At 44.2% G+C, this 19,099-nt stretch overlaps 10 protein-coding genes across 10 annotated transcripts; 8 read left to right on the top strand and 2 right to left on the bottom strand.

Annotated features, from left to right (window-relative positions):
• Nucleotides 1–323: 323 nt before the first annotated feature.
• Nucleotides 324–871, bottom strand: BDB00DRAFT_876727 (IGR protein motif-domain-containing protein; the record flags this gene model as incomplete). Its single annotated transcript, XM_053127515.1, has 4 exons — nt 324–405; nt 470–543; nt 634–707; nt 790–871. The coding sequence occupies 4 exons, from the start codon at nt 869–871 to the stop codon at nt 324–326; spliced, it is 312 nt and encodes a 103-aa protein (XP_052975444.1).
• A 1,191-nt stretch (nt 872–2,062) lies between these two features.
• Nucleotides 2,063–3,546, top strand: BDB00DRAFT_791316 (uncharacterized protein; the record flags this gene model as incomplete). Its single annotated transcript, XM_053121031.1, has 3 exons — nt 2,063–2,783; nt 2,892–3,095; nt 3,188–3,546. 3 exons carry the CDS (start codon nt 2,063–2,065, stop codon nt 3,544–3,546), a joined length of 1,284 nt encoding a protein of 427 aa, XP_052975443.1.
• Nucleotides 3,547–5,237: 1,691 nt separating this feature from the next.
• BDB00DRAFT_845003 (NADH-ubiquinone oxidoreductase B12 subunit family-domain-containing protein) lies at nt 5,238–5,825 on the top strand. The gene has a single exon (XM_053125039.1). It carries the CDS (start codon nt 5,328–5,330, stop codon nt 5,535–5,537), a length of 210 nt encoding a protein of 69 aa, XP_052975442.1. The 5' UTR covers nt 5,238–5,327; the 3' UTR covers nt 5,538–5,825.
• Nucleotides 5,826–8,514, bottom strand: BDB00DRAFT_845001 (hsp7-like protein). The gene is made up of 3 exons (XM_053125038.1): nt 8,273–8,514; nt 7,949–8,167; nt 5,826–7,829 (listed from the first exon to the last, which is right to left on the bottom strand). Exons 1-3 carry the CDS (start codon nt 8,330–8,332, stop codon nt 6,117–6,119), a joined length of 1,992 nt encoding a protein of 663 aa, XP_052975441.1. The 5' UTR covers nt 8,333–8,514; the 3' UTR covers nt 5,826–6,116.
• A 49-nt stretch (nt 8,515–8,563) lies between these two features.
• BDB00DRAFT_941826 (uncharacterized protein) lies at nt 8,564–10,767 on the top strand. Its single transcript, XM_053129381.1, has 2 exons — nt 8,564–9,292; nt 9,380–10,767. Exons 1-2 carry the CDS (start codon nt 9,044–9,046, stop codon nt 10,568–10,570), a joined length of 1,440 nt encoding a protein of 479 aa, XP_052975440.1. The 5' UTR covers nt 8,564–9,043; the 3' UTR covers nt 10,571–10,767.
• A 469-nt stretch (nt 10,768–11,236) lies between these two features.
• BDB00DRAFT_771222 (U1 zinc finger-domain-containing protein) lies at nt 11,237–11,693 on the top strand (the record flags this gene model as incomplete). Its single annotated transcript, XM_053119941.1, has 4 exons — nt 11,237–11,255; nt 11,342–11,374; nt 11,449–11,514; nt 11,617–11,693. 4 exons carry the CDS (start codon nt 11,237–11,239, stop codon nt 11,691–11,693), a joined length of 195 nt encoding a protein of 64 aa, XP_052975439.1.
• BDB00DRAFT_844996 (uncharacterized protein) lies at nt 11,477–12,504 on the top strand. Its single transcript, XM_053125037.1, has 5 exons — nt 11,477–11,514; nt 11,617–11,727; nt 11,802–11,855; nt 11,933–12,058; nt 12,141–12,504. Exons 3-5 carry the CDS (start codon nt 11,843–11,845, stop codon nt 12,476–12,478), a joined length of 477 nt encoding a protein of 158 aa, XP_052975438.1. The 5' UTR covers nt 11,477–11,514; nt 11,617–11,727; nt 11,802–11,842; the 3' UTR covers nt 12,479–12,504.
• Nucleotides 12,505–12,873: 369 nt separating this feature from the next.
• On the top strand, nt 12,874–13,969 carry BDB00DRAFT_771274 (uncharacterized protein; the record flags this gene model as incomplete). Its single annotated transcript, XM_053119944.1, has 3 exons — nt 12,874–13,007; nt 13,094–13,602; nt 13,695–13,969. 3 exons carry the CDS (start codon nt 12,874–12,876, stop codon nt 13,967–13,969), a joined length of 918 nt encoding a protein of 305 aa, XP_052975437.1.
• Nucleotides 13,970–14,887: 918 nt separating this feature from the next.
• On the top strand, nt 14,888–15,442 carry BDB00DRAFT_771262 (Ctr copper transporter; the record flags this gene model as incomplete). Its single annotated transcript, XM_053119943.1, has 2 exons — nt 14,888–15,126; nt 15,253–15,442. The coding sequence occupies 2 exons, from the start codon at nt 14,888–14,890 to the stop codon at nt 15,440–15,442; spliced, it is 429 nt and encodes a 142-aa protein (XP_052975436.1).
• A 1,053-nt stretch (nt 15,443–16,495) lies between these two features.
• Nucleotides 16,496–18,845, top strand: BDB00DRAFT_791310 (major facilitator superfamily domain-containing protein; the record flags this gene model as incomplete). Its single annotated transcript, XM_053121030.1, has 8 exons — nt 16,496–16,615; nt 16,722–16,817; nt 16,923–16,966; nt 17,115–17,230; nt 17,401–17,508; nt 17,557–18,232; nt 18,374–18,495; nt 18,583–18,845. 8 exons carry the CDS (start codon nt 16,496–16,498, stop codon nt 18,843–18,845), a joined length of 1,545 nt encoding a protein of 514 aa, XP_052975435.1.
• Between the last annotated feature and the right edge of the window lie 254 nt (nt 18,846–19,099).

Raw genomic sequence — 19,099 nt, 5'->3', positions numbered from 1 at the left:
CTGGGTGCTAGTTCTGACAGTGACATATAATTGAGTATTCTCGCACAAACAAATCGCTTCATCTCCTCGTCAACCTCCTCTTCCTCCTCTCCGTCTCCTTAAAAATCCACCTGTGGTCTGGTTCTCCTTTCCATTGTACCAGCATTTCATTTTCTCCAATGTTTCACTGTCCTACATAATCACCATATTTACGCAGAACAAAGTTCACTTTCAGCCCGCTACATTGTTGCCAACTCCCTACCACATCCAATGCTCTTCTCCATGTACATGTTCGATTGTCGCCTTAAAAAATTGTCGCATATTCGGTGAGCTGATGGGTTTTTTTATTTCTTTTTAGGACTAGGCAACGAAATAGCATAAGGCTCTTTTCCTTGCTTGTAGAGCTCGCGCCATGAGAGGATGTATCTATTCAGTTTTCTATGAGTAAGGTACGCTATCAAAACCTTATACCAATTGACCCGACACATACTTTCGCTGTTTAGTGGGTATACCAAAGTCGTTTCTCATGGTACGGCTGTCTGCGGTAAACAGGCTTTCCCAGCTCTAATACAAAACAAGACACACAGAGAATAACCAACCTGTGAGTAAAAAAGCTTTCTATCAAGCCAATGTAACTAACGAATGAAGGCTAACCTCAAATTTGCCAGCAAATTCGTCGCAGCCACGTCCGATCGCTTTCAGGAAATCGCCAGCTTCTTTGATGTTGCCTAATCAAACAAAATCATAGCGAGCTTTCTTTTTCAGCACTTGACTTGTCTACTCAAGTCAGTATAGCACTTGTAATATTACCTCGTGGTTGAGGAGCAGTAACAGAGGCAGTGTGCGAAAACCGTGCACCACGGATCGCCAACGATCTAACAACTGTAAACATGACAGGTCAAAGGTCAAAACAACGGTGGGATCCCATGTGTTCAAATGCCGAAGAAAATTTGACTTTTGGATTGTCGGGCCGCACAGGCAACAGGCTATGGTATAGATACGCTGCTTAAACTTAACATATCTTTTCGCTCTACAAACATTCAACGATTCAAGTGACGATGGTCATTTAATTGCTCTAAAGATCATTTCCCTCTAATCCGTGGCACAACATCTGATTATCATTTGTGTAAAATTTTGAGGCTGTCGCTTGTGGTATATTTTTCATAAGTCTGTAAGGGGGAAAAACGCCCTAGGCATAAATGAAACGGGACTCGCCATCAGCATTGTATAACAAACAATGCTTTGTGAGCGTTCCATATAGTGACATTTCACTCGAGCCAACGTATAAAAGAGATTCAACCTTTTTATCCTCTTTTCATACTCCCATAAACTGTATATCTGATAATGTAGTATGCACACATGCTGTGCCGTAGGTACCATGATGCATGCCAAGAATCTCACCACGGAAAGCGACATCGGGGTGCATCATGTACGCAAACAGGACTAGCAGCACCTCTGAAAAGGGTACACAGAGCTCGGGCCGAGTAGGTAAGTACACCATATATGCCAGTGTAACCGCCAAAAAAAAAGGTGATGATAAACAGACCAGTACAATACCGCGTTATTATGATCAACAACTCGATGCGCGTTTCATAGAGACCTGACAGAAAGAAGTAGTGTTAAAGACGCATTTCGAAGGATGGTGTATATGATCCTAGGGTATAAGCGCTATATCAATTAAGGGGTTGGTAGTCTTTACTTTAGGGCGAGTAAAGTAGCAGCAGTGGGTAGTGAATCACATTCGTAGACAAGAAATGGTTGCCTGCTGCTGCAACAATCGCGATTATCACCTTTTTTGATAGAAGCATGCATGCCTGCGTTGATACTGTGGTACTCATCAAACAAGCTTTCGTCCACCCCACACGAATTGCTATAATAAACCATCACTACCACTACCAGTTGCCACTATGATAGTTTCCTTCTTTCTCTCTCTCTCCCCAAGCTTTATTTTTTCCCCAAAAGTAAATAAAAACAGACGGATCAGCTGGGCAGATCCAAAAAGTCTAAACAACCCTCCAAACAAGTCCACTGTTTCTTTTTCTCTTGCTTCTCTTTTCTACTACTTTGTTTCATCATACACATTATGGCGCAAGAAACGAGTCCTCTCCTCCGCTGGATGGCACCTCCTATAGCATGGCTGAGGAAGTTACAGGACATTAGCGTTTCGAATAAGCCCTCAATTACCATAGTCACGGCTGTTTTACTGGGCAACGTCAATGCAGCAAGCAACACCAACGGCAAAAGTAAAAAACGCTTTGTCCAAAGGTCGTTACAGTCTTTGCCAACCGAGGTGGCGCTGGAAGCGTTTGCCCGTCTGGACAGTGCAACGCTCTACCAACTTACTTTGGTCTCCCGCGGATACAGACATCTCCTTGCTCACCATGAAGCCAGCAGATGCTGGAACGCACTGGTGTTTGAGCCGCACATTCCCCTCGACGACGCTCGAATTAATAGTATGATGCGGTTCCTGACCAAGTTCCAGTTGCACATGTATACCCGCTCCGCCCATTTCGACGGCACCACCATCGATGTAACCCGATTAGAAAAGATTCTTCGCCACCTCCCTTACATCACACAGCTGTCTATCACCCACTGTCCCAATCTCGACTGCTATCAAGTATTGCAACTGCTCAAATCATCGGCCAAAAACACAAGTTTCGTAGATAACAACTCGATCATTTCAACCAGCAGTAGTCATACGGGCTTGGCCCCTTTTTTGCAGCATCTCGAACAACTTTATATGCAAGGCCTCTTCCCAAGTGAGCGTGGTCAAAAGTCCTATGCTCACGAAATGTATGCATACGGTATGATAAAAAAGCTGCTGCTACGACAACCGTGTCAGGATCTTAGCGAGAGTCACTATGCATTGTACCAGTTCTGGCTGCTGTTACGATCGCGTATGCTGCTTATAGCTGGTGATGGCGACTTTCGACCGCCGTGGCTGCCCGACGAGCTAGTCCAGTTTATCCAAGTGATCGAAGAGCAGCAAAATTTGCCATCTGAAGAGAATGGCAGCAACAACAACAACAACAGTAACCGACAGCGTCGACCTATTGCGGACGTCGAGCCTTGCCACCTTTGCCATAAGAACGTAGCATCGACAGGATCTGCGGCGTGTAAAATTTGTGGCGTGCCGACACCCAAGTCATGTGCCCAGTGCATGTGCCTTCAATGCGGCAATATCTTGTGTCTGACATGTTATCGGCAGTTTTGCGGGGGCAACTCGAACAGCGCAGCGCGAGGGAACGAAAATACAAGTCAGGCCCTGTTGCCATTATCTGCGACAGCGGCTGCAGCATTAGTGGCAGTGGCAACGACAACAAATGGGCAGCGGCCGCATTGTGGTATGCCGTGGCAAATCGTGCGGTGTCGGCAGTGCCATCTGTCACGAAGGGTTTGTGGATCGTCGGCGTGTCAGAAGCCGTTCATGACGTCGGAAAGAAGGATGATCGACAAGTGGTTTTGTACATCATGCAAAGAGAAGAGAAGAAACGACCGGTGGAAGACCAAGGCAAGACTGTTGCGGAGAAGCGCGAGACAGAGGGACGAATACATTCAATGGAATGACTAGCTGGCTTTAGCATTATGTTGATAACGTCTCGGTCTCTTTGTTTGTACAGTGGCCGCTCGTTATAGTGATATTCGATATAGTGATATTTCGATATAGTGATGGGTTTTTCGGGTCCAACTCAAATTAAGCAGGGAATTATTACTAATTCGCTATTGTGATATGTGATATCAACCATCAGAAATATCATTATATCGAGCGGACCAATAGTATACTTTTATTTATCAGAAAAGGAAAAAAGATCAGTTTGCTTTGCGCTGGTTAATATCTCAGAGTCTAGTCTACGCATCTTTTCTCTAATAAGCCTATATAACTGAGCGTGCAGGTCGTCTTCAACCACCATTGTTTTCAATAAATCGCTCATATACTGCTTCTTCTCTCTTTTACTGTGCAGTGGCTTCAATGCTTCCTTCTCCTCATCTCGTTTTCTCTACTTATTCTTTTCTTCATCAACATCTACCTGTCTGTATCAGAAACAAGCCTGTGACTTTTACATATGCAGTTACATCAGCCGTTTATGAACGTACCTTCATCTCTATCAATAATAGCATCGTTAATGAGGTCGTTGAAGGAAGTTGGTGCATGGATATCCTCTAATTCTTCATGTGGTATCAAATCAATACCATCAACGCCACATGTCTCCTCATGAGTATCCAAAATCCCAGCACCAAGCTCATCAGATAGAAGCCTTTCAGCTTATTCTCCTACACTAAAGTTTTTAAGGAGTTGCATACTATCAATTTTGACAGGATGTGATTCTAGAGCTTCTGTAGAGCTCGCCAAATACCCCGGGTAATCTATGTACCGGATATCTTTGACGGAACTACAATTCGATAAAGTAATAATTCGAAATAGTGATGGGGTTTGGGTCTCACCGGGCATATCACTATAACAAGCGGCCACTGTATAATTCTATTCTATCATACCCAACTTGATTTTCTGCATATAATGTTCCTATATGTGCATCGCATTTACATAACTATACTAGAAGGCATATTGTCACAATCAATCTAATTATATTATTAAATAGAGGGAAGACATCCTATGCAAGCTACAGTAGTCGTTGGTGATAAAATTATCTTAATAATGTCACCAAACAGGGGAGGACGAATAGCCGTTCCTATGCTAGAATACCAACATAATACAGCAGAGTAATTGGTGGGGAGAAGAGGACTATTCTTACTTTACAGAAACCAGTTTAGAGAGAGGGTGCCACTCGTTGACATAACACCAAAGCCAAAAGCTTGGATAAAACAGAAAAGAAAGAACGGGGACATATCGCGGTCCTCCGCGATCCTTCACGACGCGATGATAAGCCTAGGTAATAATTAACAGGTTAATGATAAGAGTGAGCAAGACATGCATGAGCAAGTAAATAACTCATGGTCATGTAGCGCAGCTACTTTTACGAAATGCCTTATGTACTTAATGAGGGTATCCGGGCTATGGAGAGGGCGGATATCATTGGTTATGATAATAACCGCTAATTATCAACTAAACCGCCATTATTTAAAGGTGCAAAGTATAGTAGTAATGATAAAGCTTATATAGGCGTTGTGTACTTCCTCATCGTGCCTATTTATATCAATTCAACTTATGATACTACAAGCATCGTATCATAACGGCAATCTTCCTCAGATGCATCATCGCAGCACTAGGTGGCATGGAATTTTATGGCACCGCTATTTTAGCTGGGTTGGTGACGTGTTATAATTCAAAACAGACAACTCTGGCTAGGGCAAACACCGAATCCGTTACAACACTACTTTCACGCGCGACCATGCCAGGAAAGAATCATACCGAATTGCAACAACGTGTGCCTGTCTACCACGATCCCTGGGCCAGACGTGAGGCATGGCGCAAGCACCCAATCTTCTCCAAGGGCTCCAACTTTAGAACCATGTTCCCAGGTCTCGGCATTGCTACCGTCGCATTTATTGCTTACTGTGGTGTTGAAGAATTCTTCCTCAAGGACAAGAAGCATCATTAAAAGATCAGAATGACCTCGGACAAAACGGCACGTACAACAAAGTAGCGCACATGTACACATGACGACAACGATAACAATACTTCTACAACAACCTCTATGGTCGAAACGAAAAACAATAGAGCATTTACAAACATTCACAACCGATTCTCGTACCCGGCAGCCATAATAAAAAAATTATATCTAAAAAAAGCCTTCACATGAGTTATATTCAAAGTTGCACAAGTGTCTATCGAAATCCGGGATGCAAAAAATGGCTACTTTGGTTGTTGAGATGCTTTTGATAATTTGTGTTGAATGTGATGTATATTTTACTCAATTCGTATTGCTTTTAAACATTTACAAAAGATTATAAGTGGAGTGGGGTGGGTTGGTATTTTACTATTCACAAAAGAAACGGTCTATTTTTTGTTAAAAAAAACGAAAAAAAAATCTACATGCTTTTTTATAGGGAAAAGAATTTGAGAGAGGCAGACGGCGTGTTATTGTATATATGAGTGCGGGATGATGTAGTTGTTGATAAAAAATGTCTGTGTTATGGGTTGTGCGGTGTGTGTACATGGAAGTTTTTAAAGGGAGAATTTACTGCTGCTGGGAGCCCGAATCGTTGTTGGGAGCAGCACCACCTTCGCTCTGGGCAGCACGGTTCTTGTAGACCATCTCGAACAACTTCAAGCTGCTCTGTTGGAGCTCATCGATCTTGGCCTTGAGTTCCTCGGGGGCGATAGCGGCATCACCAGACTGGGCCTTGATGGCCTCGGCACGCAAGTCAGTGATCTGGCTCTTGAGCTTCTCAGCCTCAGCCTTGTCCAACTGCTCCTTGAAGTCATCCATGGCCTTTTCGGTTTCGCTCATGACAGAGTCGGCACGGTTGGCCATCTCGATAGTGTCACGACGAGCACGGTCAGCCTCGGCGTTGGCCTCAGCCTGCTGGATCATGTTTTCGATTTCGTCGCTGCTCAAGCCAGACGAGGCAGCAATGGTCATGCTCTGGTCACGGTTGGTGGCCTTGTCCTTGGCGCTGACGTTGACAATACCATCGGCATCAATGTCGAATTCGACCTGGACCTGGGGAACACCCTTGGGGGCAGGAGGAATACCGGTCAAGTTGAAGTCGCCCAACAGCTTGTTGTCACGGCAGAGCTCACGCTCACCCTGGAAGACGCGGACGTTGACCTGGGTCTGGCCATCGGCAGCAGTAGAGAAGACCTGGGCCTTCTTGGTGGGGATAGTGGTGTTGCGGTTGATCAAACGGGTGAAGACACCGCCCAAGGTTTCAATACCGAGGGACAAGGGGGTGACGTCGAGCAAAAGAATATCGGTGACCGAACCGGCCAAGACACCGCCCTGGATAGCAGCACCCATGGCAACGGCTTCGTCGGGGTTGACAGACTTGCTGGGCTCACGGCCAAAGACGGTCTTGACAGTCTCCATGACCTTGGGCATACGCGACATACCACCGACCAAAATGACATCACCGACCTCTTGCTTGGAGATACCGGCATCCTTCAAGGCCTTCTCGCAAGGGGAGACGGTGCGCTGGACGAGGCCGCCAACAATACCCTCAAACTTGGCACGGGTCAACTTGGAGTTGATGTGCTTGGGGCCAGAGGCATCGGCAGTGATGTAGGGAAGGTTGATGTCGGTCTGGACGGTCGAGGACAATTCAATCTTGGCCTTCTCGCAGGCTTCACGGATACGCTGGATGGCCATGCGGTCATTGCTCAAATCCAAACCAGACTCCTTCTTGAAGTCCTCCAAGACATAGCGGACCAAGTGCGAGTCGAAATCTTCACCACCAAGGGCAGTGTCACCGTTGGTCGACTTGACTTCAAAGACACCGCTCTGGATCTCCAAGATAGATATATCAAAGGTACCACCACCCAAATCGTAGACGGCAATGGTCTTGTCACCGGACTTGTCCAAACCATAGGCAAGGGCAGCAGCGGTGGGCTCGTTGATCACACGCTGGACATCCAAACCGGCAATCTTACCAGCGTCCTTGGTGGCCTGACGCTGAGCATCGTTGAAGTAGGCGGGGACAGTGACGACGGCATTCTTGACGTTTTTGCCCAAGAAACCTTCGGCGGTTTCCTTCATCTTGCCCAAGACAAAGGCACCGATCTGCGAGGGAGAGTACTTCTTACCCTGAGCCTCAACCCAGGCATCGCCGTTGTTGTGGGGAACGATCTTGTAAGAGACAGCCTTGACATCAGCCTGGACAGCGGAATCGGTGAAATCACGACCGATCAAACGCTTGGTGGCGTAAACAGTGTTCTGGGGGTTGACGACAGCCTAAATAAACAACATGGATGTCAGCTTTTTCCCTCTTTCACCTTCCCTCGATTCCTATTCTTCCTTCTTTCTTGCTTCCCAACCATCTCCAAAGCCTGCTCCTTCCCGAGACACTTTACCTGACGCTTGGCAGCCTGACCAACCAACAATTCACCATCCTTGGTGAATGCAACGACAGAGGGAGTAGTACGGGCACCTTCAGCGTTCTCAATAACACGGGGGTTCTTGCCTTCCATTACGGAGACGCAAGAGTTGGTGGTACCTAAATCGATACCAATGACGGGGCCGCTGACACCACCCGAGCTGTACGAGCGGGCCATGCTGGAGAGGACACCAGCCTAATAAAAAAAACAATACAAACAAGGTTGGTAAGCACTGATATCTCGTTCTACCTATGTGTACATGTGGGTGCGTATGTATATGTGTGCTGGCTATACACTTACGTTACGGCGAGCCAAGGTGGGGACAACGTGCGAACGAGAGGCTTTGGCCAAGTGGTACATTATGTGGAGGGTAAGAATAAGGGAAAAGAGGTAAAAGAAGGTACGAAAAAAAGAAAGCCGGGGAAGGTGTATGAATGAAGTGCCGGGTGGCTGGGCGGAACGAAGAAGAAGCTAAGAGAAGGGGAGGAGATCGAAAACATTTTTTTTGACTCAGCGGGAAGCGAAGGGCCTGTCAAATCCACACCCGAGTTGAGCCGTAATGAGATGAATTTACTCACTGTAGGACTGTAGAGTATAAGTGGAATACCAAAATATTATCCCACGCTCTCACGGATGTCGTCAGCTCACACACAGCATGTCGCTCTTTGCACAGACAATGGCCCTTTCCTATGCTCATTGTTTGGTGCGACATCTAGCGACATTTTCGCTGTCTGTGTGATTCGCAACGGGAGAATAATTAGGCGATCTCTTATGACGACAGATCTTAAAGCAACTGAGTTTTCATGGAAACCAACCAGCATTGTTTCAAGCATTTGTGTGGAACCTCGCATTGATTCGTCCTAGCAAAGGCTGCCAAATGTGTCGGCTATACAATCCCTCTTCTAATACATGCCACTCATTGTTTGAAAACTTATACAGGCTCTGGTTTATGAGGTTGGATTGCGTGGTGGAGGGCAAAGTAGAAGCCTCTGGACCCATTAGACGACCATGAGATGATGTATGAAACAAGCACGCATTATTCATTATTCTATTTAGTTTGTCTGGGTTCGAATGAATGCGCTAATCAGTTTCCAAGAAGTGAGAGTACTGTTTGCTGCGCTTCACCAAGTCCATAACGCGCAACTAATGATCTGCCCAGAGTGTCGCGCCAAACAAGTTACGATCCTTAATGATGAAGCAATTTGTACGAAATGTGGTGCGGTTTTAAGTGAATCCTTTGTCGAGGAAAATGCAAATCTTGCCGATCGTAGCGAGCAAGAACAGCCACCAGTTACAGCAGGTGTTATACTCACGCGCGCAGTAAGAACTCTTTTCACATTGCTCGATCTTTATTATTCGGGGGTTTACACAAGATAGTTGTTACTAATGATTGGCTTTACAATGTAGGAAAAACGATTTTTTGAATCCATTGATCGTTTTGCAGCTGCTCTTGGCTTGACTGACTGGATCCACTATATTCGACAAGTCTATTATGTCCACAACTCAGCATTAACCACTTTCCGTACCCGTTATTCAGACGAATCTGCCATTTGTTTGATATATATCGCCACACGATCAGGTCGAACCGGACATACGCTAGCCGAATACGCTTCGAAAGTTGGTGTTACGGATGTCAAGGAACTAAACAAGGCCTTCAAGCGATATAGCAAGGCTGTAAAAACGCTTCCAGGGCAACGAGTAGCAGCAGCAGCATCATCATCGTCGTTGTCACCATCACCACCGTCTGTGCCCCAACAAGCAGACGAAAGCATGGAACGGGTATCTACAGTTGTTGCTAAATTATATCATCCTATATCAACAATGTTCGGTTTACAAGATGAGAATGCGGTAGCATTGTCAGATTGGACAAAGCGAGTCTACGACATTGCTAAGCGAGCGGGTTTGGAAACAGGTCGGCCGACAGGTCCATTAATCACTGCTTGTGTCGTAGTAGCAGCACGTACCCTTTCCTCCAGGCTAGTGGACGTCGATTGGGTGTTACTGAGTCAAAATATTTCGTATGGATGTGCCACTATCAGACACAGGTCCAAAGAACTCATGGACATTCTTGTTCGTCGCGCCAAATCTATCCCCTGGCTTAAAAACTCGGTAATCACGAAATTTAATGTTCACCACTATTTGTGCGAGATTATCCAGATGGATTCAAGTATCAATGTCAACGACCGCATTATCAGTGTCCAGCAATCACAGCTACAACCATCTTTGGAAAGCTATCCACCATCATATCGGCGGAACTATGAGCGGATCCAACATAGAGCCTCGCAAATTGCTGCTGCATCACAATACTTGAATCGACCAACAATAGCGGATAGCGATCTACTTTCAATGAATGTTGAAGTTCGTATGATATATTTCTTGCTGGCCAAAGGCATGTCTGCCTCCGATATTGAGGTGTTGGACAGCCAACACATTTATGATCACGTGCGCCGTTTATACATACGAGATACTCTTCCTGCGTTATCCCAGGAAGATTTAAATAGATCAGAAGTGTCCGAGAAGGACATGGACGATATTGAAGCCGCTCAGTACTTGCAGTCGGATCCGTCTTCTACTAAATACGACTACCCCGACCACTAAAAATTCAATATACCTTCCCCGTCCCCTTCGTTATTCCCCACTGCTTATATAATTATGTTCTCCATTGTCTTCCAATTAATTGTAAATATTACAAGTAACACACCTTAATACCTAAATGCATTCTATATATACCACTTATGGCACAAAATAACAAATGTGATCTATTGCTAAGTCACCTCCACATACCATCTATCATGATATCCTCAACTTGTTAAATATATGCTTGACTACCACTGCCATTTTATATTAAAATGGGCACATTATAATCACTGCCATCTGCTTTTTTACGGCTTAGCAATCCTTATCGAAGAAACAGATGTAAAAATCAAGAGTATGTTGAAATTCCAATTTATCAATATTAGCGCCAGTGAGTGGTGACGGTCTTAAAAGAGAGGAGACGTATTCTCCCACTTTGCTGCTGTATGCAGCACTGTCGTGAGTTACTCTCATACATTATCATAATAACGTTTATAGTTTCTCATTGTTTTCCTCTCTGAACTTGCGTTTATTCTTGTATTTTTTCTTCAGAGGTAGGAAAGCGCTCAATTAATACACACTCTACGAATCATCACCTGGATTGGGACTGCTGAGATTTAATGGATTACGAGGAACGACGTAGGGTTTCGTTTGCCCTTTGAACCACGACTGTTCCGATCACCGTCAGAGATGCCAAAATATTATTGTGGTGAGTGATCTCTTGCAAGATCTAACACGTAATTTGATTGACCACTAACTAATAGATTGATCGCTGTGTGTGTGGATCTGTATTAGAATATTGCGATATCTTTTTGACGCATGACAGCTGTAAGTAAATTTGAAAGCGTGTGATCATCCTTTGCAAAATATAAAATTTAAAGATATTAACCATTCTGTAATAGCATCGGTACGCAAGGCTCATAATTCGGGAAAAAATCACATTGCCAACGTCAGAAATTACTATGCAGGTGCGTAATCGTCGCTTGTTATTGCTTCTAATCGAATTGTGGGATATAGAAAATCGCGAAAAAAATATTGAGCTGCTGACACGTCTTGTTTCTGTTGTATAGAAATCGGACAAGACAAGGCACAAGCTATTATTGATGATATAACAAAGGCGTATGAGAATTCGGCAGCTGGTAATTAAGAGGAATGAAGGGAAATAACGAGTGGATTAGATCGTGTGTATGATGATATATATGAAGTGTGTATGATGATATATATGGATCCAGGTCACTAACTATTGAAAAAATAGTGCTTCCACCACAGTACTCGGGATATCCACAAGCTCCCCCTATGGGTGCTTCGTGTAAGTATATAATCATAATGTAGTCCTCTTTCGCTGAAGTATTCATGAAGCTACTCATACGGTTTGTTGTAATTTAGTTGGAGGTCCCCCACCACACTTTATGGGAGGTCGTCCGCCAATGCCACCACATATGATGGGTCGTCCACCACCACCTGGATTCCCGCCATTTGGCCCACCACCACCAGGCATGCAAGGCCCACCCGGTAAGTCATTTTGAAGAACGGAATGAAAAGCCAACAGCACTAAATCTCTTGTTATTTAATGGTACTGGATTAAAAATTAAAGGTCAACGTCCACCGTACGGGCGACCGCCGCCACCTGGGTATTTTAATGGTCCACGACCGCCACCACCTCCGGGATCAACTCCACCTTTAGGTGGCCCGCCTCCACAGGGTGCTGCGGGTACTTCACCTCAAGGACCACCTCAAGGCTTTTCGCAGGGACCACCTCCATTTGGTTCTCCACAAGGTCCTCCTCATCAGCAGGGTCCTCCTCAAGGCATGCCACCCATGCCGCCACAAGGATCGCCGCCACAAGGTTCTCCACAATTTCCACCTCACCAGCAACATCAGCAGCAGCAGCAGCAAGCAGAAAACGCATCTCCTACATCTTCGTCACCTTAAAGCACACACACACACACACAATAAATATCGGAGTTTTGCATAAACAGAAGGGATCACGCAGACATGAGTTAATCCTCTTTTTTTACTCGCGTTTTTCTTTGTTTCTTCTTTCTCGTTTCTTTTCTTTTTCTCACCAAATGGGTGTTCTATTCTCTAGAACGAAGGCAAGCTATAGAGTACTATAACATAAAGTGTAAAAGGGGGAAATGTACGATCAAGTGTTCGGTATATATAACAGGCTTTATAACGGATCAACTATATTTGCATATGTTTATCAAATATAGAGACATGCGTCTGACGATTACGAAAAGATCTTGTCCGAACTCGATGACAAGATTCAAAAGGCCGAATTCAAGCTTTCGGAAGAGAAGTTAAGAGAACGGCGATGGGCTGTCATGTGGGTCATTTACAGTACAATTATATGGGTGGTCTATTCTCTCTATTGCTTTGTTGCACTACGGAATGCTTCGCAGCGTAATTTCGAAGACGTCGTTTTACTGACAGCCCCCGTAATTGCTTGTCCAGTCGGGTAATAACTCCTTAAATGGGCAGTAGGCTGGAAGAAGGAGAGAAAGAAAGTAGACTTATGTTGTTGTTGTTTTTTACTTATCATAGCATATACTATATACGACAACTCTTACGACGCATATTTGCATGGTTACAAAATCGCGTCGACACTCAATTGCAGACGTTACGCGCTGAACAAAAGTTGAAATTGGATGAACTAAAAAACAAAACCGCCTATTATTCGACACAGTCCTTGATCGATCGATACGATGAAGGTCAACGACGCGAACGATCTCAGCAGCATCCAACACCTACAGCAACGAAACAACATATAGCATCTCAACAGAAACAGCAGCATCAACAACAACTATTGACGACCAAACCACCCACACTTGACGTAAGAGCACCTGGCAATGTACCACCACCACCACCTCCTCCTCCTCCTAGTGCTGCTGCTACCGCTGCACCCGTTACTCCACGACGACAACCGCAATGGTATGACCGCGTTTTGGATGCCATGGTGGGAGACACTGGACCCGTTACCAAGTATGCATTGATATGTAATTACTGTTTTGCGCATAATGGATTGGTGCTGCCGGGTGAAATAGACTTTATCCGTAAGTGAAAGAGAGATTTTGGCTCCCAGGTATATATGCATATGAGCGTGGGTGTACACCTTCTTATACGAAATGTATCGCGTAAAATATAGAATATATCTGTCCCAACTGTAGAAAGTTCAATTCTTCGAGAAAATCTCGACAGTTGCATCCGGATGGACCTGTAGTACCGCCATCACCAGCACCGTCACTGACACCTGGTCCATTAGCCAGCAAGGATGCGAATAATGAAGGTGGGGAGGAAGACTGGGCCGAGCGACATAAGCAAGGCAAGGATGAGCAAGAGGAGTATGAAAGTGATGAAGAGACGATCGCTTCGCGTGTAAGACGGCGTCATAAACACGAACATAAAGAAGAGCATGAGTAAAAAGAATGCTACAGTATAATATATCTGTTCTTATTGAGCCCCGATCTAAGTATATCTTCACAAATGTACTAAATTGTAGATTTGTTTTTCTGGCTTATTATTGCCTCGGTTGGGTGTTTTTAATGTTTGTCCACGTTCGCTATTGCTACGTTTGGGTTATTAAGCGATGAATACTGTATGCGGAAGAAGGAATAGGGAGCAGCGGACCTCATACTAAACAACACCGAGTTCACAACGACTACATAGTAGCGGTCTGTTTAATGGCTCGCATTGCTACAATAACCACAAGTATTGTGAGAACGTAGCACATGGATATGGCCATCTATATAGTATGTGCTTAAGAGGTCTGAGATGGTATAAACACAAATTGCATGAGTTCCGATTTTTATCGGACAAATATACTTCCGCTTCTAAGGATTAACACACACAATCCACGTATCCAAGTTCAACGATGTTAAAGCTTCTTTAGCTGGAAAAAGAATCTTATGTATAGCAAATGCATGCAGTGAATGTTTGTTATGGGTACACGATGTGCGCCCACTGCTTAAGTAGTGTGTCGCACGTAGGATGGCGACAAATTTGTTGATGCCGGTCATTGTAAACAAATGCACCGACTCTGGTGACACGCATTAAAGTCCTCATAAGGTGAGTTCTTTTTCCAACGAATTAAAATCCCCCCCCCTACTCATATATCCTCTTCCCCCTCTTTTCTTTTCGTTTACGACTGTATCTCGCTCTTTTCTTTTGACACAGACATACACTACACTTACGTACACAGAAAAAATGGACCACGAACACGACAATCATGGCGACATGGGTGACATGCCTGACATGCCTAGCATGTGCAGTATGGATGTAGGTTGTCCATTGGTGTAGAGAGAAGAAGAAGGGAAAGCATAAATGCTAATGCCAGCTTAGATGCTTTTCAATTGGCGAGTCAAAGATGTGTGTGTAGTGTTTGAATGGTGGCACATTCATTCCGCACTAGGGCTCTTTTTGAGTTGCGCAGTCGTTTTCGCTATTGCCGCAGGCTACGAATTTTTACGAACAAAGACGACTGAGCTGGATCAAACACGGTATGTACCAAAGGACAATGATGAATTGGACGAAGAAGCCGAGACCTTGCTTCAACGCACGACTAGCACGTCTACTCAAAGGTTAGACAGACCGGCTAGGCAGTATCTCAACGAGTTGAAGGGTGGATTGCGGGGAAAAGAGAGACAGGAAGATCAAAAATGATGTTCTTGAATTACATGAAAATTAAGCAATTGAGGTGCTGTTAGGATAAGCAAAAAACAAGAAATGTTACGGTCGACAATCTATGCTATACTGGTTGCAATCAGCTTTTGGCTCATGCTGGTGTTTATGACGTACAACGGGTATCTCATGATCGCAGTTGTCCTGGGAGCTGGGTTCGGCCACTACCATACCCAAGGTCGTCTTGCTGCAAGCCGGTCTCTCCAATGTCATTAAGCTACTTGAACACTACTGTTTTTATGCTGCTGCTGGCTAGTGACGATGGTGTTGGCTATTACAAATAATAGGATAATAAACAAACCCAAAAAAAAAGGAAATCACATACAGTAATCGAAAAGAAGATGACGGTGAATGGTTCGGTGGGGTTGAAGGCATTGGACCTATTCTGAATTACTGTGCACTCTTTCTATTTTCTGGAAACAATCCCACCCGTGGTTCGCATATCATTACTGGCGACCTCTCTCTTCCTTTCCCTAATTTGATACTGCAATCAGCTACCACTACACGCTACACATTCCCGTGCTGCTCCCCCGCCCTATTAAAGATAGATCTTAAACCACAAGAAGGCTACGCGTGCATGGATATTTATGATATTCTTGCATATACATGCGCCTCTTTCTTAACGATTCCGAAGATACGCGGCTTTGGGACGCGATCACTGTTTGCCCGCCTGAGTGGATGGCTACTTATTACACGTGTTGGTGTTTACGTTGAAAACGTAAACTGATTTAAAAATATATTCAAGACAAACCTTGCAAAGCACACATTGAGATGATGGTTGGGCCAACAACGGCAATTATCCTTTTTCACTTTCGTATGTGCATTGTTTAAACCTAGAAAGAGGAACAGCGCTTCTGCATATTAATTTGTATTTCGGTTTTGAACTTGTTCTCTCTTTCTCTCTGTTCTTCATCATTTTCCTCTTTTCTCGTCATCATTATGAAATTCTTTTCACCGTCAATACTAAAGAGGCACTTTAGCTCGGTTCAATCTGACGCCACCGTACTACCAACAACAGCAGCAGCAGCAGCACAGTCACCTCTACCTTCATCTCCACCTCGTCCACCTCCACCTCTTCATCACTCATCGTCTTATTTACAGCATGCACTGGCCTCAGCAGCAACAGTCACCGTTACTTCAACGTGTAATGCTTCGTCAACCGCCGATGCAACGCAACAACGCAATCGTGTTATGGTATCCTCAACAGCACACTCACCTCCCATCTTAGAGCGATTGAGCACACGGATCACAGCGATCATTAGAAGCCGTATGGCGTTTCGACCGCCAGTACCAACCGATCCACGTCTGTTTTCAAAATCTCGCAAACGATGGATCCTTGCCTGTCTAGCATTGGGCTCATCGCTCAATGGCTTTTGCTCGACTATTTATGTATGTATATGTGACGTTGACATTATCTTCCTGTACCTTTACATCAGCAACAAGCCTACACGCATATTCATCATCGTTATCACATCATTACATCCCTTTCGATTAGTTTCCGGGTATACCAGATATCACTTCCGAGTTTGGTGCATCAGACATTGAAGTGACATTGACAACTTCATTCTTTATGCTTTTCGGCGGTATTGGCGTAAGTCCAGACGTTATACGTCAGCTAGTAGCTCTTGCTTATGTTCTTTATATAGAAACATGACTAATGTTGAATCCGATAATACACAATATCACTTATTACTAGCCGATCATGTGGGCATCCATGTCAGATCATTACCATATTCGCAGGTATACAACCTTAACTTTCTAATTTAAAAATAAATCGAGGGAAAGAAAAAGATAATTATAAAGCATGTTTTTGACAACAACAACAAAACATTGGAAGGTGGCTGAGAAAGTGTTTTAATGTGCCTTGCATTTTGTCATCATGTATTAGGTTTTTATATCTCAATTCGCTCCTGCTATTTTCAGTGGCATCGGTCGGTTGTGCATTGTCAGTGAATGTTTACATGCTAATTATATTACGGTGCATCCAATCGATCGGTACCTCAGGTAAATACGCATTTTACAAACATTTGCATGATATAAACAAATCGAAAAAAAAATCATTGATTAAAGAACAGCTATTACTGTGTGTGCTCTATAATTAACACATCATGTATTGGTCCTATATTTACTGTTATCAACAAACCAACCACAACAATACGATGGACAAACAACAGTGACCATCTCTGTTGGCGCAGGCACTGTTTCAGATTGTTGGATGATCACTGAACGAGGAACTGCTTTCAGTATTCTATTTATCGGCCAATTCTTTGGTCCACTTATTGGTAACGTAGTACATAGCAGCATTATATTCATAGAATATCGGTGACTAGATTATAACATCATGTCTGATAAATTAGGTCCCGTCCTTGGTGGATGGTTAACTACTTTGCTTGGTTGGCGATCTACATTTTGGTTTTGTACCGGCTATGGTCTCTTTTTATTTTTCTTCTTGTTTACCTTTTTACCGGAAACGTACCGAATCGAAGGAAGATTTCCCGATAGGAAGCCATCGTCAATAGTGAACGAGAGGGATTCGTCATTAGCTGTGGTAGACGACTCGGATGCTACGATTGGACGACGAGAAGACGAGGAAGCAGCAGTAGAAGTTAGCTCCATTGCAACAGCCGACACTGGCTCGGTGAGCGAAGCTCGGGTAGCTCCTGACAGTGGGCAGCAAGAACAAAAATCATCACAGCAGCTACAGCAACGAATGAATCCATTACTCAGCATCTTACTGCTAAGACACATGTTTGTTTTACTGATTGCCTTGGAAATTGGTATTATTTTTGGAACCATGTTTACTATCGAAACCGTGATTCCGGAACTCTACGAAACAACATATGGCTTCGAGTCATGGCAAACAGGGCTGAGTTACCTAGGCGCAGGACTGGGCAATCTTGTGGGCTCAATCGTATCTGGGCGGTTGTCTGATTATTTATTGAAACGAGCGCGTCAACGACGTGGAGGCACAGCCATGGCCGAGGATCGACTGACTATGAATGCCTGGTAAGTGTAATTTTCTTACCAAGTACACAGATAAAAGTACCGCGGTTATACTTTGAGGTCACATGTTAGATGTTCTTGTCCAGACCAATGAAAAGCAGAGAAAAGTGAATATGTAAACGAATACTAACGATCTGAGTCTAGGCCGGGTGGATACATCTTGGTGCCACTAGGTGTTCTGATCTTTGGTTGGAGCGTGCACGCACAGCTGACTCCCTGGGCATCCATTATTGGGTTTAGCGTAGTTTGCTTCGGCATGACCCAGGGTAATTTTTTTATACAATGCAACAACAACAACACAGATAGAATATTGCGCAATGTCACGTATACTCATAAAACTCTATTATGTATAGCATATACTGCCGGTTCGGCATATCTTGTTGACTCGATCCCTGGTCGTGGAGCGTCTGTTACAGCTGCCTCTAACCTCATGCGTATGAGCATGGCTTGTGTTCTCAGTCTCATTGCTCAGCCTACAGTCAATTCGATTGGGGCTGGTTATTTGTCGGTTGTCCTGGCCGGGGTCAATGTGCTTGGTATTTCGCTTTTCTTATTAGTCAAATTCAAGGGACAATCTATGCGCAAACGTGCAGGCTATGGCGATAACCATGAATAACAACCCTTTCTTTACATCACATATATTAATTAACACTATTTTATTTCTCTATACTTGTTTGTGTAAGTATAATCATTGTATTTTGTTCTTTTCTTTTCTCAAACCCCACACACAAACTTTCCATCTTCACTCACTCATAGCGATGTCTTTAACATCCCTTCTCATACATGCACACACACACATATACATTTTGTTGTACTTGAAAGTAGCGAGTATATTGTTTGTTGCATGCGAAATACGATTACAAACATTTT

Source organism: Zychaea mexicana, assembly GCF_025766255.1.
Source record: "Zychaea mexicana strain RSA 1403 chromosome Unknown BDB00scaffold_94, whole genome shotgun sequence".
Classification (NCBI taxonomy): Eukaryota; Fungi; Mucoromycota; class Mucoromycetes; order Mucorales; family Lichtheimiaceae; genus Zychaea; species Zychaea mexicana.
The sequence above is the reverse complement of the archived record's forward strand: the minus strand, read 5'-3'. Positions and strand labels throughout refer to the sequence as shown.